This window comes from Camelina sativa, chromosome 11, assembly GCF_030686135.1.
Source record: "Camelina sativa cultivar CO46 ecotype springtype chromosome 11, ASM3068613v1".
NCBI lineage: Eukaryota > Viridiplantae > Streptophyta > Magnoliopsida > Brassicales > Brassicaceae > Camelina > Camelina sativa.
In genome coordinates this window covers 4,338,928-4,355,929 of record NC_141890.1, presented here as the reverse complement: position 1 = coordinate 4,355,929, position 17,002 = coordinate 4,338,928, and the positions used below count along the sequence as shown (strand labels likewise).

At 37.2% G+C, this 17,002-nt stretch overlaps 4 protein-coding genes, 1 long non-coding RNA gene and 1 pseudogene across 23 annotated transcripts; 2 read left to right on the top strand and 4 right to left on the bottom strand.

Annotated features, from left to right (window-relative positions):
• Positions 1-35: 35 nt before the first annotated feature.
• LOC104727629 (protein RESTRICTED TEV MOVEMENT 3-like) lies at positions 36-1,218 on the bottom strand (annotated as a pseudogene). The gene is made up of 2 exons (XR_015570465.1): positions 1,097-1,218; positions 36-989 (listed from the first exon to the last, which is right to left on the bottom strand). The product of XR_015570465.1 is annotated as a protein RESTRICTED TEV MOVEMENT 3-like (transcript).
• Positions 1,219-1,471: 253 nt separating this feature from the next.
• LOC104721648 (pentatricopeptide repeat-containing protein At4g31850, chloroplastic) lies at positions 1,472-5,254 on the top strand. The gene has a single exon (XM_087473145.1). The coding sequence runs from the start codon at positions 1,766-1,768 to the stop codon at positions 5,117-5,119; it is 3,354 nt and encodes a 1,117-aa protein (XP_087329271.1). The 5' UTR covers positions 1,472-1,765; the 3' UTR covers positions 5,120-5,254.
• Positions 5,191-8,598, bottom strand: LOC104721650 (putative protein phosphatase 2C 60). Of its 17 annotated transcripts, none has more exons than XM_087473153.1 (12): positions 8,241-8,598; positions 7,619-8,147; positions 7,399-7,535; positions 7,240-7,303; positions 6,961-7,069; positions 6,677-6,830; positions 6,450-6,575; positions 6,239-6,362; positions 6,086-6,162; positions 5,927-5,979; positions 5,771-5,825; positions 5,191-5,679 (listed from the first exon to the last, which is right to left on the bottom strand). In XM_087473153.1, exons 2-12 carry the CDS (start codon positions 7,626-7,628, stop codon positions 5,677-5,679), a joined length of 912 nt encoding a protein of 303 aa, XP_087329279.1. In that variant the 5' UTR covers positions 7,629-8,147; positions 8,241-8,598; the 3' UTR covers positions 5,191-5,676. The 17 variants fall into 17 exon arrangements, with proteins under 17 accessions (XP_087329279.1, XP_087329286.1, XP_087329275.1 ...); XM_087473160.1 differs by having other exon boundaries at positions 8,053-8,147; XM_087473149.1 differs by having other exon boundaries at positions 5,191-5,669; positions 8,053-8,147.
• A 658-nt stretch (positions 8,599-9,256) lies between these two features.
• LOC104727628 (putative glutathione peroxidase 7, chloroplastic) lies at positions 9,257-11,043 on the top strand. Its single transcript, XM_087473163.1, has 6 exons — positions 9,257-9,854; positions 9,997-10,073; positions 10,160-10,221; positions 10,331-10,449; positions 10,539-10,706; positions 10,816-11,043. Exons 1-6 carry the CDS (start codon positions 9,606-9,608, stop codon positions 10,843-10,845), a joined length of 705 nt encoding a protein of 234 aa, XP_087329289.1. The 5' UTR covers positions 9,257-9,605; the 3' UTR covers positions 10,846-11,043.
• Positions 11,044-11,158: 115 nt separating this feature from the next.
• LOC147933624 (uncharacterized) lies at positions 11,159-11,581 on the bottom strand. Its single transcript, XM_087472272.1, has one exon. It carries the CDS (start codon positions 11,579-11,581, stop codon positions 11,159-11,161), a length of 423 nt encoding a protein of 140 aa, XP_087328398.1.
• A 1,879-nt stretch (positions 11,582-13,460) lies between these two features.
• LOC147933623 (uncharacterized) lies at positions 13,461-16,092 on the bottom strand. Of its 2 annotated transcripts, none has more exons than XR_015571437.1 (3): positions 14,101-16,092; positions 13,689-13,818; positions 13,461-13,597 (listed from the first exon to the last, which is right to left on the bottom strand). It is a non-coding gene; the product is annotated as an uncharacterized LOC147933623 (long non-coding RNA). The 2 variants fall into 2 exon arrangements; XR_015571438.1 differs by having other exon boundaries at positions 15,250-15,801.
• Between the last annotated feature and the right edge of the window lie 910 nt (positions 16,093-17,002).

Genomic DNA, 17,002 nt, shown 5'->3' with positions numbered 1-17,002 from the left:
AAGGGAACAAAGTGTCCGATTTTCAAAAGCAGAGTGTATGTTCCTTACTTAAGGGGTCACGTATTTTATAAACACGAAATAAAGCAAAACCAAGCACATTCCAATAAGGAGAAAACTAAAAAAAAAGAAACAACAATATGTGCTGGCTGCAAAGCCAGATTTGGCTTCAAATATCGACTTGTCCTAGTTCCTCTTTCTCCATCTTTTTTTTCAACTCATTCAGCTTCTTCTCCACCCAATCCAACTGAGGTCGTCCACCATATCTGAGGAACACCATTGTATTATCGACTTTTCCTAGTTCCTCTTTCTCCATCTTTTTTGCGGTCAGCTCATTCATCTTCATCTCCACCCAATCCAACTGAAGTCCAGCATATCTGAGGAACACCATTGTATCACGTGCATTAGCTAAATTAGACATTGAGATTTCTTGAAGCGGCTTTTGCAGAGTCTCAATCAAGCCGATTAGGCTATACATGTGTCCTCTCTTCGAATATGGGTTATATACATTTCTCCACTCTAATGCAACGTCCGGGTGGTTTTCAAACATGCGGCTCACAAGTTCCACCTCTGACGGAATAACTGGAAACCCGTAGACACTAGTGAAAGAAACTTCCTCTACCGGTGGTGGATTAGTAGTAGTGTCCTCGATAGACTTGCCGATAGCTTCAAGAACTTTCACCTCTGCAACAACCTTGACTTGATAATTCAGTATAAATCCACCATATTTAGCATCAAGTTTTCCAAGGGGAAAGCTGGATGCACAACCACAGACAGGAGTCTTGTGATCAAACCACCCTTCTGTTTCTGTAAAATCACGAAAGACATCTTGCAGTTGGGAGTGTTCTTCAGACATTTGATTCACTACAGTAAAAGAAAACTCTGCGTGTCTACTCCATCCACAAGGCAAAGACTCAGCATCAGCAACCGCCAGATACAGAGACAGAGCGTCATTAAATTTAATTCCCTTGGAATATGCCGCCACAACACGCCTGCAAGCAAGCAAGCAAAAAGAGTCATTGATAACGTACCTACCTAAAATTTGGAGGGGAAAACAAAAACAAAACATAAAGAAGAAACAAACAACTTCTATTCTTACCATCTACAGCCACCGATCACGCACGAATATATCAGAATATATCTTCTCTGACTGCAAAGAGTAAACATTCTTAATCACCCATGTGAATTTTTTGTCAACTTGTTCCCCCATCGAAGCCTTGATCAACGCTTCTCGCTGCCGCAGTCCGATTATGACGAAACCTTAGATTCACTTATCAAACCCCTGTTTCTTGTTTTATATTGCGTTGTGTTACTGGTCTTCGCTTCTGGACTTTGGCCCAATTTTGATTGAGGCGGTTCTTGTCGGCAGTGTGTTGTGGCTATGTTATAAAATAGTAATTAAGAAGTTTCTGGGCTTTCGTTAAGTTTAATAAGCCTATAATAATGGGCCTAAATTGGGCTTGAAAATATTTTGGGAGGGAAGCAAAGCGGTAAGGATCGAGTGGAGCAAGTCACACTGATTGATTTTATCCTCTCGGCAAGTTTTTCTCTTTTGCTTCGAAAATCTCCGGTTCACTGAAATCGACTCCGTCGTGCTTTTTCGCCGGTGAACGGATCAACCCTATCAGAATGTTTTACTATTCTCTCCTTGCGTTTTGTTAGTTACATCTTCGCCACTTCAAATGTGATGATGAATCATAGTTAATCTAATCTCTCTGTTTTGTCTTCCGGGGAATTGCTTACTTTTGCGCTTGGCTTATCCTTGAAAATGGCCGCGTTACTCTGGTCGACGAGTCTGTGTGGTGATATTACAATCGGTGATGCTTGTCTGGTTAGTAACATCAAAGCAAAATGTTGTTGGAGACGCGATAATTTGGTTACTGGAGGGTTAAAGTTCCACGCTTTGGAGATTGGGTCTCGGAAGAAACACTGGAGAAAGAAGAGTATGAGATGTAGTGTTATTAGTGTAGTCTCCATGAAAAGTTCGGATTTTTCGGCTTCTATGATAGGCAAGGCTTTGAAATCTGATTTGTCATCGAGTGAAGTAACGAGGGTTTTAATGTCGTTTCCTGATACTGATTCCAAGTTTTCGTATTTCAAGTCAGTGGCTGGGAAGTTGAATTTGGTTCACACTACTGAGACTTGCAACTACATGCTTGAAGCTTTGAGGGTTGATGGAAAAGTTGAGGAAATGGCTTATGTGTTTGATTTGATGCAGAAGAGGATCATTAAGAGGGATACTAATACTTACTTGACTATTTTCAAGAGTCTTTCTGTGAAGGGTGGATTGAGGCAATCACCTTATGCGCTTCGGAAGATGAGAGAGTTTGGTTTTGTGTTGAATGCTTATTCGTACAATGGGTTGATCCATCTTCTGCTTAAGTCTAGGTTTTGCACAGAGGCAATGGAGGTCTATAGTAGAATGATCTTGGAAGGTTTTAGGCCTAGCTTGCAGACTTACTCTTCACTTATGGTAGGATTGGGGAAAAGAAGGGACATTGAATCTGTGATGGGGTTACTTAAAGAGATGGAGACTTTGGGGCTAAAGCCGAATGTGTACACGTTTACAATATGTATTCGGGTGCTTGGTAGGGCGGGAAAGATAGATGAGGCATATGAAATACTTAAGCGAATGGATGATGAAGGATGTGGACCTGATGTAGTTACTTACACTGTCCTTATTGATGCTCTGTGTAGTGCTAGGAAGCTCGATTGTGCTAAGGAGGTTTTTGCAAAGATGAAGACAGGAAGACACAAACCGGATCGTGTAACTTACATTACTTTGCTGGATAGGTTTAGTGATAACAGAGATTTGGATTCAGTGAAGCAGTTTTGGAGTGAAATGGAGAAGGATGGTCATGTACCTGATGTTGTAACCTTTACCATTCTTGTTGATGCTCTGTGCAAAGCTGGGAATTTTGGTGAAGCATTTGATACATTGGATGTGATGAGGGACCAAGGTATCTTACCGAACCTCCACACATACAACACGTTGATCTGTGGTCTTCTAAGAGTTCACAGGTTGGATGATGCACTTGAACTTTTTGGTAATATGGAGTTCCTTGGTGTTAATCCTACTGCCTATACGTACATTGTTTTCATTGATTACTATGGAAAGTCTGGAGATTCCGTCAGTGCTCTTGAGACCTTTGAAAAGATGAAAACCAAAGGAATAGCTCCGAACATTGTAGCCTGTAATGCGTCTCTCTACAGTCTAGCTAAAGCAGGAAAGGACCGAGAAGCGAAGCAAATCTTCTATGGCTTGAAAGATATAGGGCTGACCCCTGATTCAGTAACCTATAACATGATGATGAAGTGCTACAGTAAGGTTGGGGAGATCGACGAAGCCATCAAGCTGCTTTCTGAGATGGTGGAGAACGGTTGTGAACCTGATGTTATTGTTGTTAATTCTTTGATCAATACGCTTTACAAAGCTGATAGAGTAGATGAGGCGTGGAAGATGTTTTTGAGAATGAAGGAATTGAAGCTCAGGCCTACAGTTGTGACTTACAATACATTGCTCGCAGGTTTAGGCAAAAATGGAAAAATTCAAGAGGCGATTGAATTGTTCGAGGGGATGACAAAGAAAGGTTGTCCACCTAACACAATAACTTTCAACACTCTCTTTGATTGTCTTTGCAAAAACGACGAGGTGACTCTAGCCATGAAGATGTTGTTCCAGATGATGGACATGGGTTGTGTCCCAGATGTTTTTACTTACAATACGATTATCTTTGGTTTGGTGAAGAATGGTCAAGTCAAAGAGGCAATGTGTTTCTTCCACCAGATGAAGAAACTGGTGTACCCTGATTTTGTTACCCTCTGCACTCTTCTCCCAGGTGTTGTCAAGGCCGGTTTAATCGAAGATGCTTACAAAATCATCGCCAACTTTCTTTACAATTGTGCAGAACAACCAGCCAGTCTTTTCTGGGAAGACTTGATGGGTTCTATCTTGGCTGAAGCTGGATTAGACCATGCCGTTTCATTTTCTGAGAGATTGGTAGCTAATGGGATTTGCCAAGATGGTGAATCGATCTTGGTGCCATTAATCAGATATTCTTTTAAACATGGTAACGCCTCAGTTGCTCGAACTTTATTCGAGAAATTCACTAAAGATCTTGGTGTCCAACCTAAAGTTCCGACCTATAATCTGTTAATTGGTGGGCTTCTTGAAGCTGATATGATTGAAATAGCACAGGATGTGTTCCTACAGGTGAAGAGCAGTGGTTGCATCCCAGATGTTTCTACCTACAACTTCTTGCTTGATGCTTATGGCAAATCAGGAAAAATAGAAGAACTCTATGGGATGTACAAAGAGATGTCAGCCCATGAGTGCGAACCAAACATAATAACTCACAACATTGTCATGTCGGGGCTCGTGAAGGCAGGAAATGTGGACGAGGCTCTTGATTTATACTACGACCTTATCAGTGATCGTGACTTCTCCCCAACTGCCTGCACGTATGGTCCCCTTATCGATGGCCTCTGTAAGTCAGGAAGATTGTATGAAGCAAAACAACTCTTTGAAGGAATGTTGGATTTCGGTTGCAGGCCAAACTGTGCTATCTACAACATTCTCATTAACGGGTTTGGAAAAGCTGGTGAGGCTGATGCAGCGTGTGCATTGTTCAAAAGGATGGTAAAAGAGGGAGTAAGGCCTGATCTCAAGACTTACTCAGTTCTAGTAGATTGCCTTTGTATGGTCGGAAGAGTGGATGAAGGCTTGCGTTACTTCAGGGAGCTGAAGGAGTCTGGCCTCAATCCGGATGTTGTATGTTACAATCTCATTATCAACGGACTTGGAAAATCTCAAAGACTTGAAGAAGCTCTTATGCTTTACAACGAGATGAAGAACAGCAGAGGAATCACCCCTGATCTCTACACTTACAACTCCTTGATTCTGAATCTGGGTATTGCCGGAATGGTGGAAGAAGCTGGGAAGATTTACAATGAGATACAAAGAGTGGGTCTTGAACCGAATGTTTTTACTTTTAACGCTCTGATCCGTGGATACAGTTTGTCTGGAAAACCCGAGCACGCTTACGCTGTGTACCAGACAATGGTGACCGGTGGTTTTAGCCCCAACACAGGAACATACGAACAGCTCCCTAATAGAGCTTGACATTTTACACAGCTAATACAAGTAGAGCTCTACGCTTACGCTTATGTCCATGTGAAGTGTACAAAAACATAGGGTTGTGTAAATGTCATATTGATTTGCTTATTTACATGATGATGATATGTTCTTTAAGGCCAACAACAATCTCACATCAATTATTCCTTCTGCATTGTGGGAGCTCGTGAGACAAAAGTCTGCACACGGAGGAAATGGAATACTAAAATCCCCAGAAACCTCAGGTTTGTGATATATAACAATGTCTTTCAAAATGATTTACAATCTGAACCGAATTACTAGATCTAGATGCATGCCAGCCATCTTCCGTGACTCGAGGATGTGGCTAGTTTGATGTGCTCGGGTCATCATGCTTCGCTTCGGCTTGGCTTGGTTCTGGTTTTGGTTCAGTTTCTAAGTGCGTAGGTTCCGTGGACTGAACAGGCTTCTTGAATTGAACCAAGATCATGGTCATGTTATCACAGCCTTCACCACCTGCGGTATTTGGCGCCAGACATCTATCGAGAACCTTTTCACATACTGCCGAGAGTTTGGTCTCCTAAATGTTACTAATGGAAAGAAAGAAACTGTAGAATCCAGAAAAGGAGAGACTGGAAGAAAAACTTTTTATCCAAACGAAGCCAAAACAAGTTAGCTTACTGAATTCAATTGTTCATGTATGAAATCAACGAGTTGTTGGCTTGTCATGCAGTCCCTGCAGATATGAGATGAACAAAGACAGATGTATCAATATCACAATCAAGAAATGATCTGGTTTGGAGAACAATATCAAAACTTTTTCAAAATGATATTTACCAAATTCCATCGCAGGCAAGAACAAGGAAATCATCATCATCGCAGAGTTCAACCTGAAGAGAAGAGCTCAAAATGTTTAAGACGATGTTTCAGGAGAAAGAACGCAAAATGTTATACAAGATGTTTGAGGAGAAAGAGAACCGGCATTAGACCACTTACAGTGTTTACATCTGGACTGGCGGTAACAATTTGCTTTTCAGATGACAAAAACTTGTTCTGCTTGAATTCCATGTCACCTGTAAAGAGACGAAGAGTAGCTCAAATCAAAGATTGCATGTAAACAAGCTGCATTGTGCGATCAAGAAAAGTTACCAATAGCTCTTGCTAGATTCAAGCTTCCGTTGACTCGCCCAGCATGAATAAAGCCACCAGCTTTTAATATCCTTTCTTTCTCAGCATCAAGATCTGGTTTATGATCTCTAGAAAGATTGTAAGCCTGTAGACAGAGACCACACGTGTATCATAAAAAGTTAAAGACGCCAAAAAGACTTAATCAAAAGGCCTAACAAGTACATAATTTTACCTGACCCTTTCTGGATATCACACAACGTGAGTCACCTGCATTTGCAACAAATAACTGCTTGTTTCTTATAACAGCTACACATGCTGTGCTCCCAGAATTAGGTCCAGTAAAATCAGAATGAGGACCCTGTTTCGACAACATAAGCACAAGTCTTAGATCTAACTTTACTTTTTTTTGCTCAGTGATAGAAGAAGTGAGACTGAAAAATAGTAGGTGGGAAGATTTACTTCCTCAAAAGCCCAAGCATCGGGTTTATTAGCGCTGTCCCCGCTTCTTGGTGACCATATCAACCCTTCAATCATTCCGCTGAACTTACTGATTTTGTCACCGAGTACAGCTAACTCTCGCCATCCTCTTTGTCCTTGCATCATCTCATCCATTCTATGATAACCACAGCGACAAAAGAACAAACACTTATATGCAGAACTTCAAATAGTCACAGACTCTTGTTGCTCTAAAATTTAGTTGGTATATATATTCACTTATAAAGAGGCCAGAACGATTATGTTACCTGAAAAACGCCTTTTGAAGAGAAGTCCCTACGTCTCCAGCTGCATACGTCTCATTACTGAGAACCTGCTGGTGTAGATACTTGGCGCAGAACTTTGAAACAACTTTACCTACAGCCAGACAATCCAAAATCACTTGACATTCCAAAAAGAGAAAGAAGGAAGCTTGTATTACAAGAACAAAAACCACCAAAAAGGTTCAGCTATATATCAGTCTTCAATCTGTAGTTGACTTGAGCTCTAAATACAAGTTTAAACCCCACAGGTTCATTTTTTCTTACCTCCATGGCCATCATAGACACCCAAGAAGGAAGTGTTATCATCGAGATCAAGAATTGCAGCATGCTACCAAAGTTTAGAAACCATTGTTTGAATCAGTAAAGAAACAAAACATGCCTGAAAAAAAGAAAGGTTTAAACACTTTTTGATATTACACTCACCGCATCTTCCATTGACGCACGCCAACCTTGCATAGAGGACAAACCATATCTGAGTTTATTATTTTCGCCATCTTCTGAAAACTTATCTGTTTTTGGAGAACTCAGGTATATACCCATCTCTCTCTCTCTCTCTCTTTCTGCAAAGCAAAAAGATTGCACATTTCTTCATCAATCAAGAACAGAAACGATTCTTGGTAGATAATAAAGAAGTCAAGATTACCCAAATTCATCAGGATCTCAAAACAAGATACAATTTTTCTGAGCTAAAAGATGAAAATCAAAAACATAGAATTCTGACAATGGACCTGTGATCTCAATCTAAAGAGGTACGAACATGTTTGTACCGGGGATTGCACAACTTAAACAAATAAAGATTTTGTGGGAAAGAGCAAGCAAGTTCTTTTATTAATCGGGGAAAACGTGAGATCGTCACTTAAAACAAGTCGGGATAGAGCTTGTTAGTTCACAAGCGAACTAGCAAGCTTAAAGTGATGAACTGAAAACAAGAGTGAATTATACGAAGGACAATAACAGGTCAGGATGGTGATCCCGATAAATGCTTTCTCTTTTTATAGGGGACTGTTGACCTAAGGGTGTCTAGGGTTTTCGTCGTGAATTCCCGAGATTGCCCTTTGCGGGAATTAGTGGGCTTACTCCCAATCTTGTTGGGCCGAGATTGTAATTAATGAGTCTTGTTGGGCCGAGTGGCATACTGGGCGTAGCCTATATCCAACAGAACATAAATCAATCTACAAACAGAAATCGAAACCAAAGCTAAGTGGTTTTGAATTGAAACGATTAGAGTCTAAACACAGAGCTGTAACAAAAATTGGATATCAAACCAATTAGATGGATCAAACGAAGTGCGTGATGAGAAGCTTGGTTTCTCACATTTCTGGCTTGTTAAAGGCAGGACCTTTAGGTAGGAGAGAACCTTGATCGTAGTGATTAGAGGAAGACGAAGAAAGTTTCGATTTGGGATCAAACTTCAGATTGTATCTCTCCCCTGAAAATAAATGAGAAAAAAGTCTGTTTTTGTTTTTGCCTTGAGAAGCAACAAAAGTTCCTCAAGCGTTTCGTGGTTTCGTTTCCTTCTCCCTTTACTCGCCAACACACCCCACCCACACGGCCTATTTTTTTACTTAATTAACACTAATACAATAATTGTCTAACTTGATGACTCTCTCTTATGGTTTTGTGGATTTGGCCTTAATTAGTTGTATTCCTTTAAAACCGCAAAATTTCAGTTGGGACTGATCAATCACGGATGTCTTGTGTGTTCATTAATTTCTCTAAACTTACTTAGATTAGATAGTATATATAGTAAGTGTATATTTTAATTATAAGGACGGACTTATAGGTTTGCATTGTTATGTAACATGTTGAAAGTTTCCTAAAATTTCAGTTGTATGAACGGTAACTTACTATTTAACTTACTATTTCCTTGAGACAGTCTCCAACGAGACATGTGCAAGCAATAAATGCAACAACATAGGAAAGACACAACTACCATCTCCAATACCAAACACTATTGGTATCATCAACCACTTTGGTATCAATCTGCTTCACAACTAAGTGCGACTTAACGTATACCCTAAAAAATTCGATCAACAAACGCGGCTTAGATAACCTCTAAACAATTTTATTTTCGCAATGCAAGAAAAAAGAATGATGATTCTTGGTGTTCCATATATGTACCAGTTTTAATCTTCTCTATAAGGTCATCAAATTAGCAGTTAGACTACGTCCAATTAATCCAAATATGTAGGTTGGTTCACTATTCAACCAAATTCGTGGTTTCCATGGTCAAGTTTTAAAGTATAAATTTGCCTACTATTTGCAATGGCGTTGCATAATAAGCTTTGACTAGTCCTTCACCGAACCCCATATAAGCTTTTGGCACCGCTCAGCTTTTCCATTTCATTTTTCAAAATACCATTTTATATCTTTTCAAAATTTTGTGAATATAATATCGAAAACGTGTTTATACTAGGACCGCATGATATGGAATTTTTGTGTGTGTGTAAAAAAAGTTGTAGCTATGGACTTAAAAAATAATAATTCCTGATGAAGCATGATATAAAATTATAAATGATGCTGCTAAACGTTGTTGTTTTTTAATTAGGCTAAGGACCTAATTGTGTAACACTTTTTGTATAAATTGTAGAACCAAGTAGTACACTTTCTAGATATTCTCTGCTTCTACAATGGCTTCATCTTACGAATCATTCTTATCTATCTCCAATGGTTTCGTTGCATGCCCACCTCCAAATTCTTCGGTTTTTCTCGTCCCTTCGTTGAAACTCACCGCGACGACATCATATTCTCGGAATCTGAGAAATGGGGTTTCCCTGAAATCTTCGAATAATCATGGGGTTCTAGTCAAATCAAGAAATTTCCCTAGTGTTTATGCAAGAGCTGCAGCAGAGAAGAGTGTTCACGATTTCACTGTAAAGGTACGTTTCTGTTTCTTTATGTAATATTATCTGAATAAGTAAGTAGCTTTAGGTCTTTTATCTATTCTATTTTGTTGCCATCAAATATTCTATAAGTAGCTTTCTTGAAACATACTTTGTGTATATAAAATAATTGATACAGGACATAGATGGGAAAGATGTATCTCTGGACAAATTCAAAGGCAAACCTCTTCTGATCGTTAACGTCGCTTCAAGATGGTGAAATTGTTTCTTCTAATTCTGTTTTATAACTCAACTTTTTTCATCTGAAATTGATTGAACTGACTTTTATTTTACTATTACAGTGGTTTGACATCATCAAATTACTCAGAGCTTTCACATCTGTACGAAAAGTACAAGAACCAAGGTAAGCTTTTTACAGTTAAGGTCTTTTATATATGTTATCCCCACTTGAATTAGGTAACACATTGATTATGATGATGACCTTGTCTTTTTTTTTTTTTTTTTTTTTTTAGGATTTGAGATTCTAGCTTTCCCTTGCAATCAGTTTGGATTTCAAGAGCCTGGATCAAACCCTGAGATCAAGCAATTTGCTTGTACACGATTCAAAGCTGAGTTCCCTATATTCGATAAGGTAATGCTGAAACAATAATGTCTCTTATTGTTTTGCAGATTAGAGAGAGACCCCTTGAATCTTGATAAGTTTTTAATATATATATATAGGTTGATGTTAATGGACCAAGTACAGCTCCAATCTACAAGTTCTTGAAATCTAGTGCTGGTGGATTCCTTGGTGATATCATCAAATGGAACTTTGAGAAATTCTTGGTTGATAAAAAGGGCAAAGTCGTCGAGAGGTACCCTCCTACGACTTCTCCTTTCCAAATCGAGGTACCAATTTTCATAACTCTCTTTAATCTTGGATCTTGGTTCAGTTGTTTCCGGTTTGGTTCTTGATCGGTTTAATACTAACAATCTTCTTGTTTTTGAGATGTCGCAGAAGGACATCAAGAAGTTGCTTGCGGCTTAAATCTACGGTTCACCTGTTATAGTAACATAGAGAAAGTGATTGGTAGCTTAATAACCGGAAAGTGGTACACTACTCAAATATCCCGGTTATTGTTGTTATACCAGAAATTTAGATAAACATGTAAAGCAATATCGATCTTCTTATGTTACATTATACGATCGCATAAATAAAATGTTCAGTAACCATATTGTATATAAACAACACACCAATGCCTTTAGGCTTCGGACTTCATAGCACATGCATCCCATTATTACGATATTTACTAACACACACACACACACACGCAAACATATCCGGAATAAGAGTGCTTAGATTAACGTTTGCGTCGGGAAGAAGATTGTTTCCGTGACTGTGGCAGAAACCTATGGCGGAGATAAATCGGTCTAGATACCTGTGAGGATCGACGAGATACACGAGAAGGTGGATCTCTTCTCCGTCGAGTCTTACCAAGAGCTAGCCGTGGCCTTTGACATACTCCTCCGAGTAAAAGATCATCTTCTTCTTCTTCTTCTTCTTCGAGGAAAAAGTCAAGGAAGGTCTCTGGTGTCTCCGGGCGGTCGAAGAAAGAAAAGGCGGTGATTATGCGGTGATATCTCGCCGCTCGGTCGTCTTGTGAGATGGATATGATTGCCACGTCGTCATGGACGGTCGAGATCTCACTAAGGTCGATCAACCGGAAATCTTGGAACTCGTTATTCTCTAACCGGACAAGAGTATTCTTGCTCGACTCCTCCATGGTTCTTTTTTTGTCAGGATTTTTTTTTTCTGAAAGCTTACTTTAATTTGTAAGAATAGTTTTTGTGTACATGTTACCTTTATAATTGTCCCCATCACCTCAAGATTTTAAAAATCACGAAGACTCGTCAATATAATTTCTATAAGTTAATAACTAAAGTTTTATTAAAATATGTCCACATGACAAAACAAAAGACTATATAGCTTCTACAGAACAACACACATTTATTTACACGCGAACTAAAAATATGTTTTAGTCAAATCGTGAAAAGTTCGTTTCGCTATTAAACTATATATTTTGCCACTGTGATTACTTAATTATAAGTTAAACATAGCAAATTAAAGCAAACAATCGGCTAATGACTATGGTGTAGGCTTAGCTAGAGAACCATTTTCTAAATATTAAAAGGTTTGAAATACTCCCTTTTTATGGGGTTAACCGGTTAAGTACTAACAAAAAACGTTTGACCAAAAAAAAAAAAAAAAAAGATACTAACAAAAAACGTTTTTTTCAAAGTAAATTAACGTATAAACCGGAAGTACATTATACAAACAGAAAAATGTGTTTGAAAGTAGTGAATCTCCTCTAATATGATATTTGGCTCCCTAATTTAAATGGTTAAGTACCACAAAATATTTTTTAAAACACGTTATGTGGTATGTCAGCCCTAAACCGGCTCTCGTTTCAAGGATCCTACTCCTTTTAAACGACAGTGATAAAGTGGATAGAAACGGTTAGTACGGGTGACCATTGGTTCATACGTAGTTAACCTTTCTTCATTGAGACTTGGTTTAATTTTTGGCTCCTAAGTTTTTTTTTTTTGTTTTTTTAATGTGCCCAGCATAAAATTTGGGCTGGACTATTTTGGATATCTGCATTTTTAATAGTATATCCGTTATCATGAAATAAAAGAAATTTCCAAACATCTTACTCACAATCTCAAAGAATCTGAAATACGTTTAAAACCTTACAATGACATCATTGGCTTGACTGCTAGGAACAAATATAATAGTATAAAAAGTGTGATAAGTGATTGGCCACACATGAACTAGTCGGTGAAAGCCAAAAAATTAAACAATGCTAATTTTGGATTAGTCACCTGTATCGGTTTCTAAAAACATCAGTTAATATTATTACATGTTACTGACAAGGCAAAGTCAGACTTCTAAACGATAAGCAGCGAGAGGAGAAGATATTTTCTATGGTAAAGTTTGAAGGATCCATTAAAATATGTAATTTACATGTTTTGACTTCTTTGTTATTTCATCCTGATATTGATAAAACCTTCTTTGACTTTTTGTATTGTCTGAAATGGCCGATTAGAGAGTACGGCAAACTCTAATTACATATGCTTAACTTAAAAATTACACTCTTTGAGATCTGCAATGCTAATTTGCATATAATCAATTGATACTAGTATATTATTTCTTCCAACTAACTAAGAGATATAAAAAGCTAAAGCAATGAGGAGGCATACCAAAGAAGAGCCAATTGCTAGGATATGTTTCCTTTTGACACAATCACACAACGTTTCTTTACATCGGTACATACTCAATTCATTCCACTTAGCTTGTTCATATTCAGGATTTAAATTTCAATTCCAATTTGATACATCCCCGATTCAAAAATTCAATTCCAATTACATGTGACCAATTGATTATTATGGTATTCCTCCAGTGGACTTAAACACCTATAATCCCATTCAGATCCTACTAACCATATAATAAGTCAAACACTGTTTACTCCCCGACTCTGACCTAGAACAACCACATAAATGACCACATAAATGTGACACACGCGACAATTAATTGATTAACCAAAGCACACAAACTCTTAATCAGCATCATATAAAATATAAATAAGCTATGGAAAAGCAGCATTGATCTCAATAACTTCGCTTCAATATTTTCATCGGGCTGCGTCGAAAAATACGTTATAAAATCCACACTTTAAACAGAATAAACAGATAAATCATCAGAAGGTCGCTCGCAACCCCGGGCGTAACATAAAATAGCCCTACAATCAAGAGTCAAGACACAATTGTTAAGCGATTGTACAATCTGGAAACTAACCAAGTTATAATTAATTACATATGGAGTATACTCACGGATTGTACTTGTTCACACCAGAACGATTGATGACACCTTACATCCAAACTTATGTTCAAGCCTCCTCGATTTTTCCTTCATAGCTCAACAAATCTGCACCATGTGACTCATAGTTTCCCATAATATAAACTGCAAAAAAACAAAAAATTTGTGACATCTTGTAACATCAGTGTAATGCAACACATAAGTGCTCTGCATACCATATTCCATTTACATATTTACTTATGATGTCATGAGACATTTTCCATCTCACTCATCATTTTAGACTAATTTGAGAAGCTCAACCTCAACCTACTTGAGGTTTACCAATAATTGGTTAATGGTGACACCTTTCACAAGTATCGAGAAAGTACTATCCTTCTCTTGAAGAAACTAAAAGGCCAAATATGACCAATGATAGTAAGAACATACCTAAATGTGCCATATGACTTCTTTGGTTTGAAAACACTGGAAAATGGGAACAAAGGAAAAAACATGACAAAAAGAGAACACAGTAATGAAACGTTAAACGTTTTAATGAATTATAGAAAATTAATCAGCTATTAATCAGCTCTTCACTGAACAAAATCCCAATATTTTCTTTTATACCTGCCATAAATATAAATAAAATAATTAAAATGAAAACTTTGGAGTGTTTAGGCATAAGAAAATGGAAAAAAAAAAAAACTGAAAGTCATTCAAGTAAGAAAAGAATCACAATTTAATCATCTTTGCAAACTAGTGACGAAACACTTCAAATTACTATCAATTCCTTCTTCACAAATAGGTCTACAAATCGCTTCCTGGATCTAAAATTACTTAACAGATCTAAAATTACTTATCAGGTTTAAAATTACTAGAAAGTTGTGGAAAAACACTCCATTTTTTTTTTTAATCTTTTTAAGTCATTTTGAGTATTGATGCAAATCAAAGAACATGTTCTTAAATGAAGAAACAAACCCACAAGAATATTCTCGCAAGATTCACAACGTGATCACATGGAATTGATGATATATAAATTAGATACCATCTATATGTAGTACAAACACATTAAGCTATGTATAATAGCCTAAATTAGAAACATAATTATATAAATGGAATCAAAATGTACGAGAGCATACAATATAATAATTTGTGTACAACAAACGACTAATCAACAACAATTTGAATATCGTGAACAGTACTATTGAAAGATCCATGACTACTACATATAGATATGATCACATGAAGCAAATAATATATCAAGAGTCCACTTCACGGATTAAATGTGCGAATGAGAAACCAAAAACGAAAGAGAGAAAAAGATAACCATATAATATTTACTTCGATCGAGACACGTTGAAGATTCAAAAGAGTTAGGACCAGCCTAAGGAAAAACTAGGTTAACGTTAATGGTCCCATGTTAATCTCACTTAACCACGCCTTAAACTCATAGATTAAGGTTTCGATACTAATGATCTCATAAAATATAAAGTTCAACAAAGGAAAAAAACAAAAAGCAAACTCGCATGCAATTGGAAACCAAATCGATGGCAAACCAAGAACAAGCTTCATATAGATATCAAGATCGTATCTACTTACCTTTGGAGAGATAAAGAACACAAGAGAGAGATGGGAACACAATTTAGGAGAAGAAAACGTGAACGGACCGAAACGAATCGGCGCCGGAATCTGACAGATAGAGCAGTGAGCACGCAAGAGAAGCAAAAGCATCGGACATGCAAAGTGCCTTTGTGTGCTCACTCTCTTCTGTCAGTTTTTATGCGTTTCTCTTTTAAAATTTGTCCCAAAACTCACTCGTGACCCTCTTACCTTACCGACACGAATAGTGAGATTAGAGATCGAACATATGAGAGATGTTTGAAACGGATGGGACTTCGAAGCTTTTGAGTTAGATCTGAGGCGCTTTAGGGTAAGCAGAAACCAGAGAGAGAATATATATTTATAATCGAAGGAGAAGAGGAAAGTTATTCATTTATAGATATGCTTTTGGAAAACAAATCTAGGGTTTTGACCAAATCGAGAGGAGAAATAAAAGTAAATTACCAAAAAAGAAAGAACAAAAGGGAGAAGAGAGATATTCGGGGAGAAGGATTTAGATTTAGAGGAGAGGAGAGGAGAGGAGAAGAGAAGAGAAGAGAAGGAGAGGACGAATCTGTTAAAGAAGGAAACAAAAAACCTTATCTCTCTCTGTCTCTCACTCTCTTCAAGATAGAGTCTTATCTCTGTTTTTTTTTGGCTTTTGTCTGTTTCCTTCTCTCTCTTTTTCTCCCCCTTACATGCAATGGGACATATGTCTGAAGAGAGAGACATTTGAATGGAACGGATTGGTAAACAGTACCCATTGCAGTTTATAGTGGTCAATCTCATAACTATAAACGGCAACGACAAGCCTATGCCTAAGAAATTTTCTTGAATAGAAATGAATCTTGGTCTTTCACGATGGGAAGGAGAGATAAAAGTTAATACTCGTATTATTATAATTAGTTACTTTTTTCAGTTTACTTACTTGCTAAAAACACAGCACATAAACAAAGGGTGTGAAATATTGACAGCAGTCAGAATGAATAAATATATCAGGGATTAGATCGTTTTTTATTTACCATTTATAAATTTAATTATTTTTTCAGTTTATTTATTCAACAAAAATACAACATATAAATAAAGAGTATGAATGGTGACAGCTGTCAGAACAGAATATTAGACCGCTTTATATTTATCATTTACAAATTTATTTACTTTTTCAGTTTATTTACATGACAAAAACACAACCCATCAACAAAGAATGTAAATAATAATAAATGATTAGGACGGACAAATCCATCAAATTAAATCGTTTTTTATTTACCATTAGATTTTTAATTTTTGTAATGACAAAATTAGTTGATAAACAACTTTTGTGGGTTTATTTATTCTGCTTGACGCGTGTTAATGAAATTAGGGAGTGGGGTATATCTACCAATTATTCCGCTCGGTTAATTCTATTCTGAAATATACCGAATCGTTTTTTTTTTTTTTTTTTTTTTTTAAAAACGATACCGATTATATATATTTTCAAAGGAGTACCATTACAACAGTTAGAGTTCCCAATCTTATCAAGAAACAACATTATACCAGAAGAAAAAGTGTCGGATCCGAATCGTTTTTTGTTATGCTAAATGCTGAGAATTGAATATAGTTTTTGTGAACTGGAATAACTCATAAGCTGAATACTTCTAGAATATAGTTATCATCATTTGTCACCCACCCATAAAATTAGAAGGAAAAAAATATGTATTTATTAATAAAATTTTAAAATACTAGTACCATAAAGCAAAGACGGTGCTTCCCCAAA

Excerpts from the sequence above, each read along its gene's own strand:
- LOC104721648 (XM_087473145.1), top strand. The coding sequence starts at position 1,766 with ATGGCCGCGTTACTCTGGTCGACGAGTCTGTGTGGTGATATTACAATC.
- LOC104721650 (XM_087473146.1), bottom strand. Across the intron at positions 6,831-6,960 it reads CTTCAAAAGGCGTTTTTCAG|AATGGATGAGATGATGCAAG; the intron begins GTAACATAATCG and ends TGGTTATCATAG. Across the intron at positions 6,363-6,449 it reads TGATATCCAGAAAGGGTCAG|GCTTACAATCTTTCTAGAGA; the intron begins GTAAAATTATGT and ends CTCTGTCTACAG.
- LOC104727628 (XM_087473163.1), top strand. The coding sequence starts at position 9,606 with ATGGCTTCATCTTACGAATCATTCTTATCTATCTCCAATGGTTTCGTT. Across the intron at positions 9,855-9,996 it reads TTCACGATTTCACTGTAAAG|GACATAGATGGGAAAGATGT; the intron begins GTACGTTTCTGT and ends TAATTGATACAG. Across the intron at positions 10,074-10,159 it reads GTTAACGTCGCTTCAAGATG|TGGTTTGACATCATCAAATT; the intron begins GTGAAATTGTTT and ends TTACTATTACAG.
- LOC147933624 (XM_087472272.1), bottom strand. The coding sequence starts at position 11,581 with ATGGAGGAGTCGAGCAAGAATACTCTTGTCCGGTTAGAGAATAACGAG.